The 24,628-nt window shown below is 37.1% G+C and overlaps 1 protein-coding gene across 4 annotated transcripts; it reads right to left on the bottom strand.

Annotated features, from left to right (window-relative positions):
- Positions 1-750: 750 nt before the first annotated feature.
- On the bottom strand, positions 751-24,550 carry cylda (cylindromatosis (turban tumor syndrome), a). 4 transcript variants are annotated; one of them, XM_051114492.1, is made up of 17 exons: positions 24,216-24,550; positions 19,654-20,284; positions 19,054-19,359; positions 15,950-16,055; positions 14,895-14,987; positions 12,517-12,633; positions 10,169-10,560; positions 9,726-9,891; positions 7,373-7,514; positions 7,042-7,164; positions 6,793-6,884; positions 5,425-5,491; positions 5,173-5,305; positions 4,530-4,638; positions 4,245-4,363; positions 2,571-2,787; positions 751-2,472 (listed from the first exon to the last, which is right to left on the bottom strand). In XM_051114492.1, exons 2-17 carry the CDS (start codon positions 20,143-20,145, stop codon positions 2,288-2,290), a joined length of 2,859 nt encoding a protein of 952 aa, XP_050970449.1. In that variant the 5' UTR covers positions 20,146-20,284; positions 24,216-24,550; the 3' UTR covers positions 751-2,287. The 4 variants fall into 4 exon arrangements, with proteins under 4 accessions (XP_050970449.1, XP_050970450.1, XP_050970451.1 ...); XM_051114493.1 differs by having other exon boundaries at positions 19,654-20,266; XM_051114494.1 differs by having other exon boundaries at positions 19,654-20,221.
- Positions 24,551-24,628: the final 78 nt, after the last annotated feature.

Raw genomic sequence — 24,628 nt, 5'->3', positions numbered from 1 at the left:
GAGGTCATCAGGGGTGAAGATATGGTGTGTCTGTGTGTGTGTGTACTTGTTTTTGCTACATTGTCCCCACAAGGATAGTAAAACCTGAAATTGGCGGTCTCCACAATGTAAAAAAATGATTAAAAATAGTAAATGATGTTTATCTGAAAACGTAACAATGCAAACATGTTTTCTGTAAGGGGTAGGTTTAGGGTTAGGGTTGGGTTAGGGGATAGACAATATCGTTTGGTCAGTATAAAAACTATAGAAGTCTATGGAAAGTCCCCACAATTCACAAAAACAAACATTGTGTGTGTGTGTGTGTGTACGTCTGTGTCTCCAGCTGCTGAGCCTTCACTACAGATCAGCCCCATCTGTCCAGCGTTGGTGTGTTTGCGTCCGAGACCACATCATGCCCTGGTCGTGACACCATGTTAATGAGATCCACACAGGTGACAGGTGAAAGCAGCACCGCTGGCAGTTGACAAATCCCCACACAAACACTCACAGACTTATGACAACACTGAAGGCAACGGACATCCAAACACACCTCACCCGTCTGCCTGCTGAAGACCGTCTACAAATACACACACACTCATACACGTGGCAGATGAAAACACTGCTGGCATCAAAGCACAAATGCTGCACACATCTCAGTGACATGCGAAGACAGAGATTCTCACAGCTTGGTGGCACATCTGTCAACTTTTCAAGGTAAATATTCACTTCACACACACACACATACCACTCCTTCCTCTTGCTTGTCTTCACTTCTATTTAAAAAAAAAAAAAAAAAAAAAAAAAAAAAAAAAAAACACACACACACACATTTTAACAAACAATCCCAAATGAGCAAATCAAAAGCAGTGCAGCCATTACCACAAAAGCTGTTTTCAAAATGGCGTTTTAATTTAGTTAACATTTAAGAGAACAGCACAGAGATAATAAAGTCCACCTGGCTTCATTTTACACAAGTACACCAGTCGTCATCCTTTCTCCCATTACAGCCGCTTGCGGAGAATCTCTCCCATAGTGTACGGTTACATCAGCAGAGAATAAAAAACAATCCCAATGCATGTTTCTTTTCATAACTCTTCAATTTAAATCAGGCCATGTAAACAATCTAATAACCCATAGCAAAAATGCGCACAGTACACAGTACAAACCAGTATCTCGGTGAACAGTGTTACTGCAAATTAGCCAACAGCACTGCAGTATAGCGTGAAACAGCTCTTGCCCATTCAGCCTCAGCCGTGAACGCTCAAACCAGAGCACGTCATATACAAACAGGAACTGGAATCAGTTCTTTAAAACATGAACCTGTCCATGACTGCTAAAACTTTTGGAATATCATAATATTTTCATAGCATTTGCAAAAATCGATTTGTATCCATAAGAAGTAAATTTATCGCTAATTTGAATTTTGAGAGCATGGCCTGGGGAGCTGCTAGCATTTTGTGCAATATTTAAAATAATATCATTTCCACATTTATAAAAAGCAAATTATAGTAAAACAAATTTTTCCTATTTTAACAAAGCTCAATTATATTATTCTTATTCACTGTGTGCTTAATCATCTCATTCTTCGGTCTTGATCTGGGACCAGTGTATGGCAGTCAAGGGCTCTGCTGTACGTGAACACACCGGACAAAGACTTCACAGCAAAATATAAAGGCAAAAACAGGGACTACACACAGTGCGTCTGAACTATAATTAATGCTGGACGCTGCAGTGCATTAAGATGGGTTGGTGACGAGTGGAGCCATTCAGACAGAAGGGAAACATCCTGTTTTGGTCATTTATCCAAGGCTTCATTTACAGGGGTAGAATGTGTTGCCGTTTGGAGGGGTCAGTTCTGGCGGGAGGTGGCGAATGTGAAGCCGTCAGGTGAGTGAGCGTCTGCGAAACACCTGAGGGCTGGAAAGATTGCGAATTCTCTCCGTGCAAAACACCGCTCCGAACACGCAAGAGTTTGCGCTGAGCCAAAGACGGCACAAATCAGAGAAAACAACAACAACACTTCAACAAACACACACAAACACATATGCTCTCACACAGTGCAAATAGGCTTTTTCGTTCGCTCTCTTGATCTCGCCTTTGCTCTCATGACCGCATTTACCCTGTAGTATGTACAGAGAGACGCTGAAGAGAGGATGAGGCAACTGGATGTGGTATCTTCCTGGGCACTTTTCTTCTTCCTCATTCTCTCTTCACTACAGCTTCTTTCCTCTGTTCCCTCGTTCCCTCATCTCTCTCCTTCTCGGCCATTCCCTTTCCTACCTTTCCGTTCTTCTTTATTTCTCCCTCTCTATTTATAGAGGCTCATGGTGGGACTCTGGTACATGCACATATAGGCGTCACAGAGAAGTCTGCGTGCATAGCCCTGGATGTTCTTGGGGTCCAGTGCGTGGAGCTCCTCCGGGGTCATCTTTAGGTAGGCCCCTACTTCAGGGCATGGGGACACCTGTGGGATGTTAAAGCCGTTCTGACCACCTGCCAACGAAAAACAGAAAAAGTTTACAATTAAAGAATAGTGAGTCTATTTATTACTGTGACTCAAGAAGTGAGAGTTTCATTAAAGTCCTCTTTACCGTCACGGTCGGCCATACTATCGAAGAACAGCCAGGCTGAGTCTGCGGATCCGTATTTGACAAAGGCGACATAGTGGCTCGTCTCAATGCAGAGCACGGCAAACAGCTCCATCTGCTGGTGAGGGTAAGAACCCTGTCTCCAAACGGACTCCTGCAGCTCTTTAGGGACTGATAACTTAACATATCGATGAGACTTACGCCGTGGGTGCAGATGTACCTAAAGGCCCAGAAAGTGAACACATATGCAGTAAATTTAACCACTGAATTTAACCACTGAAAGGAACTACTATAGATGTCTACTCTTAGTTAAATGCATTTGAGCATTATTTATTTGGAAAAGTCTCCATCTAGTGGATATGAAAGGTACTGCAGACAAGATAATTGAATGCTCATAAAGCTAGAAGAGCACTTTGTGATTTGTGACCCTGGATTACAAAACCAGTCATAAGGGTCAATTTTTTGATATTGAGATTTATACATGACCAGAAAGATTAATAAATAAGCCTTCTATTGATGTATGGTTCGTTAGGATAGGATAATATTTGTCCAAGATGCAACTATTTGAAAATCGTGGCTCTGAGGGTGCAAAAGAAAAACAAAATTGAAATACTGAGAAAATGACTTTAAAACGCCTTCATCTAAATGAAGTTCTTAGCAATGCATATCACTAATCAAAAATTAGGTTTTGATATATTTATGGCAGGAAATTTACAGAATATCTTCATGGAACATGATCTTTACTTAAAGGGGTCATCGGATGCTAAGCTCACTTTTACATGCTGTTTGAACATTAATGTAGTGTATGTACAAATCTACCCTATAATGATAAAAATCCATGCAGTGGTTTTTAATTAATCTGTAAAAATAATATCCCCTTTTTCAAATCGAGTCATTCTCAGATGCCTGTCGTTGTTGCGTCACACCCACAGAGGCCGCTCCCACGATAGTTGATTGACTCTTACCTAAAATCAGTTGTAACAGTCCAACTGTTACAACTGATGAAAGTCAGACAAGAATTGGGGGATTGAGGTGTTGTGTTGCTGGATGTAATAATGAACGTAGTGGTCGTCATTTACTCCCGACATCTGAGCCGCTGAAGATGCAGTAGATTACGTTTGTTTGTGAAGGGAATGCGCCTCCCGAATCTACATATATCCGTCTATGTTTGTGTGAATCATTTGTGATCCAGCTTCACTTACAGCAGAAGTGAGAATAAGGGGTTTTTTATGAATCTCTCTGCTATTCCTAACAATGTGCTAGTTAGCAAGTTAAGTGGCTAAACACGGCTAAATGCAGCTAAAGTAAACAGGCTCGTCACTCCACAGAAAGAAGAGAGGGGCGGGGCAAGCAGAGCTTATTTGCATTTAAAGCAGCCTCGACCAGAATAGGATGATTTTTGCAGAGCTGATTTTGGCAAGGTAAAAAGGGTATTGTTTTCCACTACCAGTTTTTACCCAAAGTATATTATAGACTTTTCATTAAGACCCTAAAGAATCATATCAACTTGGAAAATGGGCATCCGATGACCCCTTTAATATCCTAATGATTTTTTGGCTTAAAAGAAAAATCAATAATTTTGACCCACACAATGTGTTTTTGCCTATTGCTACAATATACTTGTGCTACTTAAGACTAGTTTTGTGTTCCAGGGTCACATTTGTGTCTGTGTCCTACCTGTGTATTGCACTTTTCGCAGAATTGCTTGATCTTTCCTGGTGTGATGTCACAATCTTCATAGCACTCCCTGCACTCGTAAAGCGCTAAGCCACCACAGATTCGACATTCTCTAGGAGCTGACAAAAACATTTGTTATAGCATTTTTCTTTGAACACAGAAACAAAAAAGCACAACAATGCATATAACACAATAATATTAGTTCTTCACCTCAAACAAGGATACATCACTTCGGTATGTGTTATGTTATTATAAATAATTAAATAAGTTATTGAACTGACTTACTGTCATCTAATAGATCTGTGATGTCAAGCTCCAGAGAAGGGAAGATCTTATTAAACATCTTAAAGTCCTTCCCAAACCGAGGCATCTGAATTATAAGGCAAGAAGGGGCCTGAATAGAAACAAACAGACATGATGATGACAGTTCCCTTCATTTGTCCTTATACCACACTAATCAACGTATTTGGATGTGTAAATTCTCCTCTAAATGGATCTTTTAATTCTATTTTGTGTGTGTGTTTTTAATGTGCTTATTTGGGAAAAATTCAACATTTCACTTCAGCAAGGATGCATTGCTCAGACGTGACAGTAAAGACATTTAAGATGTTACAAAAGGTTTCTATTTTGAATAAATGATATTCTTTTAAACTTGTGGTTCATAGAATCTAAATGACAATTTCACAATATTACTGTTTTTATTGTATTTTGGATTTATGAAAAAATGCAACCTTGGTGAGCATAAGAGACTTCTTCCAAAAAGACTAAACAAATCGTACCAACCCCAAATACATACAAATTAAAAAAATAAATAAATAAAAAAAAAAAAATTCATAGAAAAATAAAATGTTGTAAAGAGCAATAAAACAGACGTGAAAGTGGCCTCTCCACTAATTATGTTTTAATAGAGCATGTCTTGTATACATACCTCTGCAAATTTGAGATCACTGTTGATGAAAGACCACTCCAGAAGTTGCTGGCTGGTTGGCACCAGCACTTTATCTTTCTTGTCCATGAAGATTTGATAGAAGTAACAGTCCTGAACCTTCTGTCCTGCAGACCTGCAAATGATACAATCATGTTTTTACAAAGACAAAAACACCACTGTTTAAATAACAGCCTTGTGGAGTTAACGAGAATGCTGAGCCTAGCGTGGATTTGAAGGGTGTGAGAGGCTCACCGAAGTTTAAGAAGAGGGTCGACTCTCAGGATGTGATGAAACAGGATGTTGAGGAACTCCTCAGGATCTAAAGAGAAGAGAATGCCTTACTATGTCACTCAACACAGAAGCTTTGATATACTGCAACGCATTTTGAACAAACCTAATTATGAGGTCCCACTTTATAATAGGCGTCTTTAACTACTATATACTTATATGTTAAAAAAATAATGTTTTTGTACCATGCATTTTTGATACATGAAAGGTTAGGTACAGGTTTCATGGCATGGGTTAAGGGTGGGTTAACAGTGTAATTAAAGATATATTTACAGAAATGATTTAGAGATTTTTTTTTTAAATAAAAATTGCAGCTTATCAAATTATTAATTTAAATTTTAGTACGCAGTACTTAAAGACACATAAATAATAGCATATATAAAGTATATATAGACATAAATAAAGTACAATACAATAAAAAGTGTATCCATATTATTCTAACTTTGACTACTGTAATATAAAGAGTAAAATAAATATTTTCCCTTTAATGTATTTTTTTGCTGTTGCAGATCAATGTTGAGAGTTTTTTGAACAATTATTTTTGAGTGCAATAAATTAGCATCCTTATAAAAGCTTATAACTTTACTCTTCTTTCGTTAAGAATGGAATGTTCTCTGTGTCATATCAGGGTAGTGTGAGATAACTTTATAAAAGCACAAAGTGGACATAATAGGTGCCACCTGTGTTTCAGTATGGTTGCACAATGTTCCCTAAAACAGCAGGATGTACTCAAGATAAAAGATCCTTAAAAGGTGAAGTAAGTGAAAGAAAAAAAAAAAAAAACACTTTCTGAGGGAATAACATGTTCTCAAAAATATAAGAGCAGATGATCACATAATAACATTACAAAAGGTCTGGCATAATTATATTACAGTCATACTGTGTAGCTGAAAATATTATTTCTTAATATTTTGAAAGGGAAGTAGTGTTTTCCAACCTATCCACCTTTTTCTTCCCGTAAGAGTGGCCCACGATGGCCATTTGTACATTTTATGGGTGTGGCTTCCGGTCTCATCCCCGTCCAGCTATTTTTAGCTGTACAAAACAGCTTGTTCTGCTTCTTGATATTGCAAAATGGTGTGTCACCATATTATTTTAATGTATTATCTTACTTAAGAGCACACTGGTTTGTAGCGCAAACTGTTTTACCGTGTACTGCACGTTGTTATTCTTCTCGTTATTTCCCTATAACGGAAATGTTCCTCAATATTACAGACACTTAACATGAAAACACCTCAAAACCATGTGATTTTCAGCTTCTGTTTGCACCACTAGAGGGTAGCATTTCTTCATCAATACATTTCTTTTGCAATACACTGAGACTTTTCTGACCTTTCTCTTCTGAAGTGAATCCAGACGCTGCCTCCACTTTCTCCAATATCCTCCTAAGTTTCATGATTTTAGTGGCGCACACATAGCCATGTCTAACAAATTCACAGACACACTAATTAATAAAAGATTTCAACCAGGTCTGTCACAGAAAATAAGTAAAAGAGAATATTTGAATGAATACTTAAATATAGAGTATTTACAAGTTTTAAGAGCCAAATAATTTGCAGTAATAAACTATGTGTCACTCACATTCGTAGTGGGTTGACTATTTCTGTGCGCAGTAAGTCTTGTGTCTCTTTGTAATATTCTACATCAGTCTTAGATCTTGGCCTCAGGAGCACCGTATCCAACACAGAACTAAAGGAGAAAAGACTGACATACAAAAAGAAACGAATATATATTTACAAATTTAACATTAAGAAATAATCTTTTAAGCAAATCCATGCATTGCAGTAGTGTCAAACAAATGTAATGTGTAATGCATAAAGTAATTCCTACTTTTAACTCTCTGTGTAGATATGATCGAGATACAGTGTGTGTGTGTGTGTGTGTGTGTGTGTGTGTGTGTGTGTGTGCTCACCAGAAGAGAGTAGAGTCCAGATAGCAGGAGTTGTAATGTCCTTGTATTCCTTTCTTTTTCCCCACCATCACCTCTAAACCATCATTTTCTGTTCGAGGAGGAGTGTTCTCATTAACTACTTCGCTTAGGTAACCACCAAAAGCTGCAGAAAAAAAAAAAAAAAAAAACATATTGATCAGTCACACTGATTAAATACAATGTGCGCTTCAGTGCTCAAAGATTTAAAAAAAATACATACATAAAAAAAGTGATCTGACATCAACACGTTAAGATCTACTAACAGTGCAAATGTTAATTACCACACAAAATAAACTTTCAGTTCATAAAAATATATACTATGAAAACACATGCTGTTTTCAACATTTAGCCACAAGATTTATTTATTGTACATGTTAACATAACACTAGTATGGCTTCCTGTTCTCATCTGTGCAAAGTTTAATCTGCTTTGTCATGGCCACAATAAGCTTATGCATGACTAACAAAAAGATACCAGAAAAAGACATGACACATCAGTAAAGCAGTTCACATGGAGCTAACTAGACCCACACGACTGTAATGCAAACCAGTTTATCAACTTCGAAAAGTATACATACAAAGTAACTTCGAAAAATGTACAGATCAAAAAGTAAACATTTCTTTTACAAAAACAAACACTGGAATGCTGGTTTATCCCAAAAGTCTTTTTTCCTTGACCGTGTTTCAATCAAGTTCACGGACAGTCTGTATAACGTTGTATACGTTGTCAATGTATATCCCGATTTTTTTGTATTTAGTTCAAATTAAATCATCTGTATGTACTAGTGATCTGAGCACTCAAATACAAAATGCACACTTTGCACAAGCAGAAAGTGTCTATCCACGTGCAGGGTCAACAAAGTATACTTTTACGGGCTTGTGCTCATCAAAGGAATAGTTCACGCAAAAATGAAAGTGTCATTAATTACTCACCCTCATATTGCTCCAAACCTGCAAGACCTTTGTTCATCTTAGGAACACAAATTAAGATATTTTTGATGAAATCTGAGACTTTCTGACCCTCTACAGACAGTAATACAACTGACACATTCTAAGCCAAGAAAGGTAGTAAGGACATCAAAAAAAAAAAAAATAGCCCATGTGACATCAGTGGTTCAACCGTAATGTTATAAAGCTAAGTTACGCAAATACGTTCTGTGCCAAATAAGTAAGGAACAATTAACGACGATGCACAACCGAGGTGGTGATGCAACCATTACACCTCAGGTGTGCATTATTTTCTAAGAATTCAACGGACCAAGTCAATTATTCCACTTCAAATGATATATTTCAATGCATTCATCTGTTTTTTTCCTTAAAACGTGATCGGCAGCAGTGTCTCTACTAATTGTGAAACTTAAAGTTTATTCAGCAACAATGCTGCTGTTACCCCGCTTGTAAGAAAAGCCATGTTGTTTTAAAAATAAAATGTAATTTTGTAGCAAAGACTGAAATAATTTGTCGTTTTTATCCTATCGTTTAGTGTAGACACTTGTTTGAAATAACTGAAATCATGTGGCGAAGTGATATAGACGTAATACGGTCAAGAGCTGCATGGAATTCGCCCATGCGTTTTCCTAAAAAGTAATGCATACCTTCAGAATGTTCGTCAGCCAATCAGATTCAAGCCTTCAACGGCCCCATAGTATAAAATAAAAATAATGACCTCATTCAACAATTTCTACTCGTCCCCATCAGTCACATTTAACGCAAGTTCACAAGTGTACAACACATGCGTGTGGTGCATGTGCGAGTGCTGACATAAAACTCGGATGCGCTACAAGCAGAGGAAGATGCACACTGTAAATGAAAGTCTTCGTAAACATGCCTGAAGATTTCCACAGAGAAGGTGACTTGCAATTTTTGCCCAGCCTTACTTATCTAAACCAGGATATACTGACGATGAACTATGAGAGATGGACATGGTACAACAGAACGCCTGCTCCTGCACATGCGTCATGGGACATTCATGAACGCGCAGAGACTGACATGGAGGAAAAGAAATGGTTAAATAAAGCTGTTGTCACATGAACCACTGATGTCACATGAACTATTTTAACAATGTCCTTAATACCTTTCTGGGACTTTAACGTGTCAGTTGCATTGCTGTCTACACAAGGTCAGAAAGCTCTCGGATTTAATCAAAAATATCTTCATTTGTGTTCTGAAGATGAACAAAAGTCAAAGGTTTGGAATGACATGAGTAATTAATGACAGGCTTTTCATTTTTTTTGGTGAACCTCCCCTTAAACATTACATATCCCTGAATCTGGTTTACTGTAGGTCTATCATAATCATAGGAACATGGATTTTGACAATGAAAGTACACTTCTTACCTATGGAGTTGCACCGCTCTATGGGGTTGGGTGAATGATGTAAGGATGGGAATCGTGAGTCAGGCCTGCAGCACTTCAGTTTGACAAACAGAGCTTTCTTTGGTGGACATGTAAAATAACGAATGCCTTTAAACGTTCCATCAGTGCAACCCACACACTCCTCTTCCTAAACAAAAACAAAAGAAACACATAACAGAGTTATAACAGAACAAGATTTTTTTAAATGTTCAGATGTATTTATTTGATCAAAAATATAGTAGAAATATATCTTTTTAATATATTTTAAAATGTTATTTATTTCCGTGATGGCAAAGCTAAATTTTCAGGCATTACTCCAGTTTTTTTAAATCACATGATCCTTTAGAAGTCATTCTAATATGCTGATTTGTTGTACTAGTGTATAATATAGTTACAGTACACCAAACACACATAAACCTACTGACCAGTTCTAGCCCGGCTAGTGGCTCTTGTAGTCCTGGAGGTAGGCCAACCCAGCGTATGACCCCACACAGTGGTGGGTTCTCTTTAACCTCAACCAATGACCCGACCTCTAACCCTGGCTGGCCCTGTGGTGGCGATGGAGGCCTCTGGACAGGAGTTGTAGCAGGTGGCAGGATCTCTTGCTGCTCCCCCATCACTGAGCCAGCGGACAGGGAGAGAGGGCCATGGCTCATGCTCCCGCTGGGGCCAACTTTGTGACTCAAGCTAAAGGGCAGGGAGTGGAACTTGTTGTCATTGGACAGCGAGGAGGTTGTGGGCGGCGCTCGAGAAGGGGATGAGCTTGGGTTGAAGTCTGGGGGCGTGTCCGTCAAGGATTTGGCCGGGTCCTCGCCGACTATCAAGAAACAAAGCCAAAGAAATAAGAGGCTGGTACCAAGAGGTGATGATAACTAGATGATGCATCAGTGTGGAGGACCAGGAATTTGTTCAATCAATATAAACTGATCAGATGACATCATAATAAATGGATTTAATGGATGCACACATAATAAAAGATTCAAAATAGCATCTTGATTTAAACAGTCATATGTTATTAAGATTTACAATTATATACTGCTGTTCAAAAGTTTGGGGTTCTTTTGCTTAGAAGTCTCTTATACTTAACAAGGCTGCATTCATTTTATCAAAAATACAGTAAAACTGTAATACTGTCAAATATTTCAATTTAAAATAACAGTTTTCTATTTGAGTATATTTTAAAATCTTCTCCAGTTTTCATTGTCACAGATCCTTCTAATGCTCAAGTAATGTCTTACTATCAACTTTTTTTTAATATTATTTGAAAAATAGAAAGTTCAAAAGAATAGAAATTATTTGAAATATAAATCTTATATAAAAGTACTGTCACTTCTGATCAATTTAATGCATCCTTGCTGAGAAAAAAACAAAAAAAAACAAAAAACAACTTTTTACGTTTTTGCTAACCCAAACTTTTGAACAGTAGCTGAAATATAACGTCCTTTCAAAGCTGACAAGTGCTGGCTGTTTTCTCCTCACTGAAGCACACACCAACACATGAAATATGAAGTTACTAGAGAAACACTAGGCTACAGAAAAAAGTCACTACTGGAAGAATGACACCCTGGTGAATGAGAATGATAGCAGCACAGGCCACAAACACAATATAAACCCCTTAACCAATCACAGACCGCCCCTGAAATATTCTTCAATAGCGCACATTAGTAAAAAGTGACATGAAATATGAAATAATTACACAGATGAAAGCAATGGTATAAGGAATACAGTCTCCCAATGTGCTCAATGCCAAATACAAACATTTACACAATGGATGAGTGGAGATAAACCAAATACGCCTGATACCAAGTATTAAAGGCTTTTACAAATTATACATAAAACTGGTCATAAATATTAAACATTCAATGTGTGGTGCAATTAATACATTAAAGCAGTTTTCTAAAAAAGATAAATAAAATCAAAAATAGAAAATAAATAAATGTGACCATGGACCACAAAACCAGTCATAAGGGTCAATTTTTCAAAATTGAGATTTATACATCATATGAAAGCTGAATAAATAAGCTTTCTATTGATGTATGGTTTGTTAGGAAAGGGTAATATTTGGCCAAGATATAACTAATTGAATATCTAGAATCTGAGGGTGCAAAAGAATCAAAATATTGAGAAAATCACCTTGTCCAAATGAACTTCTTAGTAATGAATATTACTAATCAAAAATTAAGTTGATATATTTACAGTAGGAATTTTACAAAATATCTTCATGGAACATGATCTTTAATTAATGTCCTAATGATTTTTAGTATAAAAGAAAAATCCAAAATTTTGACCCATACAATGTATTTTTGGCTATTGCTACAAATATACCTCAGCGACTTAAGACTGGTTTTGTGGTCCAGGGTCACAAATACTGACTTTAACAACTCATTTCTTATTGCCTTATAACTACATTTAGTTGAAAACTGAATATGAAATGCAAACACAAATGACTGCAGTACAAAACATTCAGAATGACACCTGAGATGTTTGTTTTCTGATCAGTGATGCCATGCTATGAGGTCACGTGCCACTCATGTCACAGTGAACCGGACTCCCAATAAAAGATCTCAGCAGCAAGTTGCCTTTTCAAATCACTGCTGATGCATTCAAAGGCATTGATTAACATGTGATTACTTATTCATGCCAAGACTATTAAAGGGAACTAAAGTTGAGTGTGGTCTAATTTCAGGCTAGATATTAGCAGGAAGGCACCTTGCTGTTAAGATGTTTATTATTAGAGTTTCCCAGTCTTCCATCTGTATTGATTATTGTTTACCTTCATCTATGTACCATGTGCTTTTGGCTTTGGACTGAGCAGGGTGATCAACCGAGCTGCCGTTTAGCGTATAATAAAATTCAGACTTGCTCCTGCTGCCAGGCTGCAGGCCTAACCCTGAATAACAGTCACGATAGGAAGACAGGAACACAGTAAACAGTGTGTAGGTGTGTGTGAGTGTAAATGTGTGAGAGAGAGAGGGGAGAGAGAGAGAGGGAATGAGAGAGAGGAATAGAAAGAGGGAATACATGTGGGATTACATGTTCACCAACTTTGTGTGTATTCTCGCCGAAATCACATGCTTAGCGAGGATTTCACATGATCCATCAGGATGGAATTTAGGACAAATTGACAAATTTCAGCAAATTACATTAGAGCTAGTGAGAGTAAGAGACAGAGTGCGAGAGAGTGCTTCCTCTTTAAAGGATGTACATACGTACTTAATGTCTTTTTTTTTTTTTCATTTTTAACAAAAACAATTCCTTCAAACTAGCAGTTTTCAAAACCACATACTTTCATTATATGAAGTAAATATAGATTCAATATTTTTAACAAATATATTTAATCTTCATGTCAGGCATCCCTAATAACACTGTCAAGAATAGTGCAACAGAAATATTTTTGTGGAACTGCAGCACAGTCATGTACAGTTTTTTATATAGTATATAACTGGACATTAACAAATATGGTCAGTAACAAATTATGTCTAATATTACCTAAATTAATTAAGCATAGTAAATGTTTAATATAACATCAGCAATATATAATGAAGACAGTTTATCTTCACAGTAGACGTGGAAGGTGGCAAAATGTGGGTGGTGTTGCTGGCAGCGTGCAACTGTTGGTTGTGCACCCAAAATCCTGACGAAGTTCACTTCCAGAATTAAAATTTCCTGATAATTCACTCACCCCAAGTCATCCATATTACCTTTTTCAGTAATAAAGAAATTTAGTTTTTTGAGGAAAACATTCCAGGTTTTTTCTCCATATACTGGACTTTAATGGGAGCAAACAGATCTTTAGAGGACTCCGGACTTTAAAGCAGGTCCAAACTGCAGTTTCAATGCAGCTTCAAAAGGCTCTACATGATCCCAGCCGAGGATTAAAGGTCTTAGCTAGTAAAAGAATCAGTAATTTTCTTAAAAAAAAAAAAAAAATATATATATATATATATATATATATATATATATATATATATACACATATATATATACATATACTTTTTAACCACAAATGCTCATCTTGCACTAGCTCTGCGATGTGCATTACGTTGGTAAAGTCACTTTAGTTCTTCATCTGAGTACTCCAGTTCAAAAAGGTATGGTAGGGTGAAAAACTCCATCTTATTTTCTCCTCCAACTTCAAAATTGTCCAATATTGTTATTTTACCTTTTTTTGTAAAGGGCGTTTGATTTTGTTTGCACGTTCGCTTTGTAAACACTGGGTCTGTACTTCTGCCTACCTCACTTTTGCATGATTGTGCAATGTGTGAGGTCAAGCTAGTGCAAGACGAGCATTTGTGGTTAAAAAGTATACAAGTTCGTATTTTTCTTAGTTTCACTAGACAAGACCCCTTGTCTGGGATCATGTAGAGCTCTTTGAAGTTGTACTAATTTCTTTTCAAATTAAGACAGACAGACATGAACTTGGATGACATTGGGGTGAGTAAATCATCAAAATAGTATCAAGGATATTTTCATTCTGGCAGTGAACTTTTCTACAAAGTGAACGTAAAAAGTAAAACATTGCATGTGTATCAATAATATATTGAATCTGTGTATTAGGTCTGAAAGCGACATCAGCCTAACATACCTGCTGCTGTCTATGCTGTTAGTATTAATCAAATAACAAAACAAAAGAAAAATCATTGACTGAATACCATTTGTCATTGACCATTTCCTTTTTTCAACAATTACTTGAGATCTTTTTACTTGTATTAGTTAGACTAGTCTTTGCATTTATATTGCAATAGTGAAATATCACTAGTATCTTAATTTACTTCCAGCAAAAAATTAACTGGTCAAACTTTATGTTAAGGTACAAATCTCATTATTAACAAACAATTAACTGCGACTTCTGCCTCAATAAACTCCTAATTTGCTGCTTATTAATAGTTAGTAAGGTAGTTGTTGAGTTTAGGTGTTGGGTAGGATTAGGGATATACAATATGGTCATGCAGAATATGTGCTTTAGAAGTACTAATAAACAGCCAATTTGTTAATAATGGGCATGCTAATAAGCAACTAGTTAATAGTGAGAACTGGTCCCTATACTAAAGTGTTACCAAATAACTATATAATGAATAAAATGACTCATATGAGAGTTTGCTTTTATCACCCACCACTATATACTGTATATAGATATAACAGGATGATTACCTTTGCTCTTTGGTTTGGTCTGGCTGCCAGGTTTGTCACTGCTGCCCCTGCAGGCAAAGACTTTGGGCAGCCTCTGTTCCTGCATGGAGTATTCTACAAACAAATAAAGACACACAGCTTTAAATACAGGCATACAGCTGACCAAAAAAAATAATAATAATAATTTACTCATGTTGTTCAAAATCCACAACATTCTCTTTCTTAAATGGGCCAAATCAGAGGGTTTTTTTTCAAGGTTTTTCAAGGAAGTTTCAAGGTCATTGTATCATATGGATTTGTCCAATAACATTAACAATTTAATAATCAGATTTCATTTACTGTGATACAAAATACTAATACTGTAATATAGGATTTTGTTAATATCACATTCAGCACTGCACATAAAGCAAGGTTATACCCTGATCACTGACTGCATTTACAGATTCCTTTAGTTTCACAGATAAACTAAGGCAAAGTGGTAGCTTTAAGACATTAACCAAGACAAGACATTTTGCCCACACACATACACATGCACACAAACAAACAAATCAATAAATAGAGGGAACAAAGAGAGCTCCACACACTCCACTCACAAAAACAAGGCCTTTAGACAAAAGAGCTTCTGTTTCCTGTGTGTTAACATGACGCACACACACACACTAGAGCCCTTTTCTTTCTGACAACAAATACTTAGCCTACACCCTGACTTGAAATCTAAAACACACTAAGAAAAATCTACAATCTATGAACAGTAACTCAATAGAAAAGCAATTTATTTATATATTTTTTTAAAAATAAACTGTATATACATTTTAAATAAATGCAAAGAATGTTATTTAATTTTTAAAATCTGAATTAATCTCTAAAAATATTTCTATTTTATAAAACCTCACATATCCTATGATTTAGTAACAAACAAGTTACTTGTCGTACTTTGAATCTGAGGAGCTCAAACTCAATCTAGAAACAAACAGTGCCACTAACGGCAGGTTTCTAGCAGTAATCACACTCAAAGCCAGAATAAATTCCAATACCCAGGTCTAACAAATACAAACGTATGAAGCGAGAGCCCTTACCTGGCATCACATCACAGATGGGGACGAGACGGGTGTGTTCAAGACTAGCAAAATTACACAGCTGCTTGCCGTCGATGATCCCATCCCAGTCTCCAATGGGATTGTCCTGAGGGCGAGAGGTACAGCACCCTATTACTGCACCTGACCTAGATCATCTCATAAGTGTTTGCATCTACAACACTGTAATTTCCATCTCAAAATAAACACGTCCAAAACAAAGGTTGGCCTGTCTCTATCTCCTAATGGAAATCTTCATCTGCGTTCTTGTTCTGACCCAGACAGGACCCATCTCACTAACTGAGAGCTGTAATTCTCTAATGGCTACGCTACACAACCTACACTATCATCAGAACGACCGATGTCTCTGGACTCGGCACACCCTTTACATGCCAGATCTATATTTCTAATGTATAGGCTTTTCCTAGATATTATTTTATGTATCTGTTCAAACAAATAAAACTGATCAAATCTCCTTAGAGTATCTGCAAATACAGTTCTAATAATAATAGATGCATTAACTTACTAAATAGACCTGAATATATTTTAAAACTAATCTACACAATCTATTAACATAATGTACAGTCCTGAAAAACAAGTAAAACTCTTCAAAAATCGAAAAACCTATTCACATCTATGCTATAGATGTCAATGACGGCAAGTCCAGCTGAGCTCTGCTGAGAGAAACAAAGGGTGAAAAGAGGAGAACAGTGGAATGGCGTGTGTTGGTTGTGTCTTGTGTGAGCATTTGGCAGCTTGCCATTATGGTGGTCACACAGAGCAAACTGAGCTGTCTCTACATCTCTCCTTCAATCTATTCCTCCACGCTGACATCTGTCTGAATGGAGGTGAACATCCAATCTATTCTGACGTACACTACCATTCAAACATTTAGGGTATGAAAGATTTTTTTTTAAATGTTTTTAATGTTCTAGAGTTATGCTCAGTGTTGGGGGTAACGCATTACAAGTAACTTGAGTTACGTAATCAGATTACTTTTCAAAGTAACTAGTAATGCATTACTTTTAAATTTACGAGAAAATATCTGAGCTACTTTTTCAAAACTTTGTTTTCCATTTACTGACCCACAGCTCTCCTGTCCCCATGTTGCGAGAAATCGGGAGTAAATGTAGAGGTGTTGTGTGTGCTGTGCAAACATGATGCTTACTGTAGATCTAGACTAAATGTAGATCTAGACATGCATTTACTCATCTCACTCGCACAAAAAGATTCATTATTCATTATCCCTCACAATGAATAAAAACAGTGAAATGCAAACTCAAAATATGACTCAACCCACAAAACCAGTCATAAAGGTACATTTTTTGAAACAGATTTATACATCACCTGAAAGCTGATACGTAAGTTTCCACTATTTGAAGTCTGGAATCAATATACTGAGAAAATCGCTTTTAAAGTTGTCCAAATGAAGTTCTTAGCAATGCATATTACTAATCAAAAATTAGTTTTGATATATTTACGTTAGGAAATTTACAAAATATCAATAATTTTGACCCATACAATGTATTGTTGGCTGTTGCTACAAATACACCGTGCTACTTATGACAATGTTTTATTTATGATGGTTTTGTGGTCCAGGGTCACAAATATGTTATATAACACAAATATCCTTTATGCATTTAATCCCATTTATTTAGCCAGTGTCCCTGCTGCTAACCTTTAATGATTCAATTCAACCATCACATTTGTGTTTCATTTTAATAATTACTGAAGAATGTTGAATTTTCTTGTTCTGCGTTGTATTCTTAATGCAATCCAGAATGGCAGCAAAACTGAAAGGTCTGTTTCTGCACCCTTTACCCTTTTCACTTTTTATGTGAAAGCGCTTTTACATTAACTAAAAAAAAACTTTTTATATTAATAACACAAGTATTATATAAGTAATTATGTAAGTAACGCAATAATTTTTTAAAGTAGTAACGCAATATTGTAATGCATAACTTTTAAAAGTAACTTTCCCCAACACTGCTCACAAAGTCTGCAACAGTAATACTGTTAAATATTACTACACTTTAAAATAACTGTACTTTAAAAAATGCGGTGTTATTTTTTATTTTTTATTTACTAAAATGCTGGGTTCAGCTTGCTGGGTCATTTTATTGGTTTATTTATATATTTTTTACCCAGGTGCTGCATAGTTTTTCTGTAACTAAGCTGCTGGGTCATTTTTAATAGGTTATTAAATATTGGGTTATTTTTCTACCCAAACGCTGGGTTGAGCCTGTCTCCGATGAAACAGCCCAGCTCCTGAGTTAGTGCGCAGGTTTTTTGCGTCTTCTACAGGAGTGAGCGCGTTCTCAGTGCCACCGATTTAGTGCACTTCTTCAGCAAAATAAAGGTTTGTATACATTTTATTTCATTTATAAAGTCTAGGCTGTGCTGCAAACTATATTCTTTTATGTAACACAACATAGAAGGACGAGATGTCAGTCAGCTGCCTCAGCAGTGGTAGTTTTTCGCATGATGGAAATGCCTTTTGCCTACCATAAATTGATTTTATTCACTATAATACCAAATTTTATTTAATTTGATGTTAAAATATATTCTCTAATATAAGAATGAAACGTGAGGCGGCGGTCTGAGGTTCGCAGTTCCCCTGGCGAATAGCAGCCCATCACTGAGGACTAGCACTACTAAAAGTGTAAAAGGTAAAAAGTGATTTCAGAGAACAGTTGAATACACTTAAATAAAATGTTACTTTTAAATGTTACATTTTCTATTTCAAAAATGCTTGTTAAACGAGTTTACATATATGTAATATTGTAAACTATGTTGTATTCACCCAAATAAATTCAATTTATCTTGTATTTTTGTCCATGGGTGTTCTTGCTTAATAATAAATGTTCATCTTTATTATGGCTGTTGTCTCTATAATTCTGTGTGATTTTTAATTTAATTTCCTGCCTATTTTAAGCCAGGAATATAATAATTTTTAAAGAATAGTTGACTTAAATAAAACAACCCAGCATGTTGGGTAAACACATTTAACCCAACCAGCTGGGTCAAAATAACCCAATAATAAAAAAAAAAAACTGTAACTTTGCTAAGAACAGTTATTTACCATCTGAACAGTCTAATTACTTTACCATATCAACACCAACGTAGTATCCAAGACTCTCGTTGCCAGGCAGTAAGTCACAGAAAATAACAGTGCCTCGTTCCGGGCCTTCTCGTGTCTGCACCAACACTCGAGAGTTGATTTCCAGTGGCGGTGCCTCGCCTTCTACTTCCGGGTCATTATCTTCTAGCGTCACACGATCCACCTCCAGCTCATCATCTTCCCAGAGCTCAAGTTTATCCAGTGCAACAAAGACACCGCATTCATCTTCACATCGGAATAGCTGCTGACCCTGATAAGAACCCTCTGTAAAACCTTGACCTCGGCCCTCCTCCTGAAAGACAGAAGAGAAAAGAACATTACATACACCAACACAGACATCAGAACTCACATAAATAACATCACATATGTGCCATATAAACAAAAGACATTGTTGACATATGATGGTAGGTTTGAGACTGGCCTTTACCCACACAAACATCCTACAGGCTTAAGTTATGCTCGTCCAAATCTCCCAGCTAAGCCTGGTTGACAAATGCAGCTTTGTTCTGAAAGATCACATGTTCAAGAACCAGGTGAACCCAAAACCAGACAAACAACATCAAATAAGACAAACAGTGTTACTCACCAGTAATTCAACACCAAACCAGATACCGCTTAGCGCTCGATCAGGCAGCAAAGCTCCTTTAAACCGGACCACGCCTGGAAGAGGCTCATCGCCGGACCTCAGCTGCACTCGAACCTTTGATCCACAGTTGATGTCACGGGCCCTGTCTAAACGTGTTCTGTTGCACAGCAGGCTGTAGCGCTCTTCGCAGTTGGTGATGGGGAACAGCAGCTCGGCCAGCTTCTCCTCAAGCTCCATAACGTCCCGTTCATCCACGCTCACCACTACATTGGTCTGGTCCAGGATGCGTAGGCTGCGCTTACCCTTGCTGGCCGGGATTGTGCGGCCCAGGCTGTTGCGTTCTTGGCAGGCCTGGCCGAGGCTGCCGCGTGGGATTCGCAGGGTCTTCTGGCCCGGTTTTTCCACGGTACACTCCTTCACCACAATGTAGAAGCGCCAGTCGTCCCGGAAACTGCCTGCTGGCTTCTCCTGGCTCCATAGCGCAGAGCTCATGGCTGCATAGCAGGAAAAGGTTGAAGATGCCAGGAACACACGTCAGAGGTCAGTGGGTCGTCAGGGATCAGTGGGACTAGGAAGAGGGAGATTTCATGACCTTTTCAATAGGATGGATGGACTAAATGGACATAAAGAGCTGAAAAAAAGAGAAAGAGAATATTTATAGAGGTATCAAGTTATTACTACATATTGTAATTAATCCAGTGCCAGCAACTGCATGCAAATGCCATCACATCTGTTTAACACTGCACATAAATTCTGATTGACCAACCCAGGCTCATGAAAATACATGACTCTATATACATTTCTGCGACACCATGATTACGTATCTCATTGGATGTTTTGCGGCAGTTTCAAAGTGAAATGTCCAGAGAGTGGCGCTAAAACACACGTCCAATACATGACCGTGGCACATTTTTATTACGATGGGACAGGCATGTATTGCTGCACTTTTTTTACACTGCTTGAGGTAAAAAAAATTCAGTGTTGCCAGTGTGGGAGATTCAGAAAAAAAAAGAAAAAAGACGTTTGTCAAATTCCCATTATACTTCAAGCGAAATCAAACAACTAACTGGTGTGATGTCATTTCTTACAAAATCAGACCAAAACAAAGTTCTTTTGGAGTTTTGTTCGGGTACTTGAAAAACTTTCTAAAAAGTTTGCTCCAGCTGATATACATCTTCAAACAACCACTGGTCTGTGGTGATTATGTAATAGGTAGGTGTGCTTTGGGGCTCTGCCTTCTTTGACATAGAAATCTTCTCCATTTCTTCTGTTCAGTCTGTCCAGGCCAGAAGCTGGTAAAAACATGAACACACTGAAAAGCTGCTTTATAGTAGAAACTGATGTTCTAACTGAAGGCTACACTGAGACTGTTTTTTCACACTTAATACTGTAAAGCTGCTTGCTTTAAAACAACCTATTGTATAAAGTGCTTCCAGCAGCATTTTTCAAACTTACTTTTACCACTAAGTGAAGAACAAAAAAAAAAAAGAAATTCACAGTAATTCACGGCCCCTTTAGACATCCCAGTCTGCAGGATGTGCCGATCATCAGTAAGTTGTTTGTGCGCTTTTATATAGTTATGGTCACAAACTCTTTGTCTCCTTATGCTCATATTCAATGGCCAAAAAAACTCAATAAACAAAGTTAAAGATGAATTTCACGGGAACTTTTTTTTTTTTTTTTTTTTTTTTTTTTTTTCACATTTCTATAGATATCATGATAATATGAATTCTTTTGATAATCGTGTAGTGAAAATCTGATATTGCCTTAGGGGAAATCAAACTTTGAATAGGAAGTCCCACTTTACAGAGCCAGTCATCTGTTTGGGTCTATTTTCCCTTACCCATTTGGATGGGTATTTACACCTGGCCTTTTACGATAAGAGAAAATGAGAATAGGCCCTAGGACATGCACGTACACTAGCTTGATTTTTTATTTATTTTTTTCTTTTTGAGATTTGATAAAGAATCACAATTTATATATTATTGTTGTCAGATTGTATTCCTGATTTATTTTTTTTATTGAGATACAATATCAACAAACAGTGTGGAGGTGTTACAATTATGGCTGCCGGGTAAACTGACTAGCCTTAAAGGGACCAAAGTACCCTTTGCGTTGCCACCAAAATTACCAGCTCTGACCAACCCTTCCTTATCTCCTCCAAGGAACTAGCTGTGACCCAGTAGCATTTGCCATATTATTACCATAATTAGCAACTGCAGGGCCATGGCTGGGAACATTGTGCAAGGATGCATGCAGACTCGCATACTGCAGATATGCCTAGGTTTAAATTAAGGCACTTAACATGAGGTTAATGAATATGAGAATAGCTCAGTATAAAAAATGCTGTCAACACCTATCAGAAACATACTGTTATATACTGTCATCAGTTTTATTTTAATAATCTTTATATGATTTTAAGCAAATAAAAACAGACTATGACTTATGACATGTACTTTCAATATAATTTATGCAAATGAATGAAGTGAACTGTGTAAAATGTAACACACCCATTCAGAGCACTTTGAAGGTGGTTCTATTCTTAACTAACACAATGCTGTCCTAAACAGCAATGTACATGTGAAATGATCTGAATGGAAATACCATGGCGTCAGACAATCAGACTGCTCCAGGACACCGAGAGCTGCCTGTTTCAAACTCTTATACACCACAAGACTATAGCATTAACATTCTGCTTATACTAATTTCATTTTCTGTGAATAAAAACTTCCAGTGTTTACAAAGTGAATGCACAAAGAAGATCAAACCAAAAAAAAAAAGTTAAAACAGTGATGTAGGACGATTTTGAAGAAAAAAATGAGATGGGAGTTTTTCAACATACCCTAACTGTCTTGAACCGGAATACAGAGTACACGCAGAGCTAGACAAGACAAGCATTTGAGGTTAAAAAGTATATAAATTGTAAAAAAATCTAAATAAAAGGCAAAAAATAAAGAAATAATTATTAAAAAAAAAAAAAAAAAAAAAGCACACTTCTTCTACTGTTTGTGCATTAACAAAAATATTATATATATATTTACAAGGTATCTTACAAGGTAAAAGGGTTTGCAGTATGACATTAAAATTAATACATTGATTTTGTTTGGTTTTAAGAACCATTTTGTTAACTTTTTGCAGTATAAACAATGGGTTACAACTTACAACTTGATGTTCAATTTAAGATATTGGTCTTCAAAGGGATAGTTTACCCACAAAAATTAATTCTGTCATTATTTATTTACCCTCAAATCATTCTAAACATTTCTGTGAAATACAAAAAATATCTTTAAGATGTCTCAGTGTTTTTGTGTATACAGTGAAAGGTATAATAAAGTACAATTTTTTAAAAAGTATATTTTGTATTTTACAGTAGAAAGTAAATGAAGTTCTGGAACAACATGGGGGTTAGTAAATGATGACACAACTAAATTTGTGGGTGAACTATTCCTTTAAGCAACATCACATGACAACCACTGACTTGGTTAAATGGCATACTTCATCAATGACTATGATATTACAATAACCACCCGAACACACTTGTATCAACACACAGACTGTGTGACTGTCTGGTTTTTCCCCAGCAGCAGGGGAATTCACACAGCGAATTAAATCTCACTCAGAGCTTCCTGTATGTACAATAATGGTGCACACATACCACTACAGCATACTGACTGAAATCAAGAATATAAGATGAGACAGAGAATGCTTTACTGCATGCTCTTTTACTGATATTGCCCGTCATCTCCTGTCCGACAAGTAAGAAATATCCAGCAGTTTAGGACGTCTGGCAGTGATTTGAGCCATCCTAAAAAGGCCAACACGATTCTGATAAACATTAATTCGTCAGATGCATGATGCATTGGTTGCCATGCTGGTAAATATGAGAAAATCTGGGCTAACATGTCAAATCTACCTGATTTCAAGCCGAAAGGATCAAAGAGGTCAATAATACCTGGACAAAGCAATCTGTTAAGAGTTCCCATTCATCTGAATAGCATTATTTTGAGTCAGTCATCTGAGCTGTGAAGTGCTTGACATGTAAAACAGGGACCCACAGCTCTAAAAAAAAAATGCCATTGTTTATGTTGCCTATCATTCCTTCTACATCATCCATCATTTAATATTAAACAGACAGAGATCTGAGAAGTTGGTGCCTTGTCAACACACACACAAAAAAAACATGCTGAGAACAGCCACCTGTAATACCAATACATTAGCAATATGAACAGGCTTTGAATTCATTACGTAATACAGCAATGTCAGTGTTATGCACTTTCTCCAGACAGTGATTGTGGCTGCTGGATGAAACCGATGCAGCTAAGATGGACAGGCCTTACATTAAATGGCAATGATCAGGTACAGGACGCAAACTAACAGCTTCTCTTTTAACCGTTATGTCTAGTCCTAGAGCTCGGTTTAGATATAATGTCATCGCTGGATAACGCTGTGTTGTCATGAATAGTCAGTGAATGCAGTTACAGATCTAAAGCAGATCATGTATCAGAGTCGGACTCTAGAGGTAAACAGGTGACATCAACACGAGCTGATAAGACTCCTCTTACCTGACGTTTAAATATCCCGGTGATTACCCGTCCGTCTTCGATGGCATTTGGGAAAGAGATTATTCCAGTGAAACTCTCGTGCCGCTGCTAGTGATGATGGTGTTTATGTGACATTGTCGGATGGGCTTAGCTGAAGCCAGCGCTGGCTACACTCCGCATTACTACCGGTTAATGGAGCGACAGCCGCCTTCTCCGTGCGCTTTTAACCCGCTGGGAAAAATCTCGGCGAGACGTTGAGGCAAACAAGAAAAAATCCGGTAATATTGGTAGAGCCGAGACCGTTGTTTCATTTGAAATCAGCGTGAGTATTATTTACAGTGTGTGATTGTGTATCTGACGGTTCAACCAAACATGCTGCATTAGTGGAAAGAAACTTGCTCTCCTATTGGCCAGTGAGTGACAGCGACAGCTCT

This window comes from Labeo rohita, chromosome 7, assembly GCF_022985175.1.
Source record: "Labeo rohita strain BAU-BD-2019 chromosome 7, IGBB_LRoh.1.0, whole genome shotgun sequence".
NCBI lineage: Eukaryota > Metazoa > Chordata > Actinopteri > Cypriniformes > Cyprinidae > Labeo > Labeo rohita.
The sequence above is the reverse complement of the archived record's forward strand: the minus strand, read 5'-3'. Positions and strand labels throughout refer to the sequence as shown.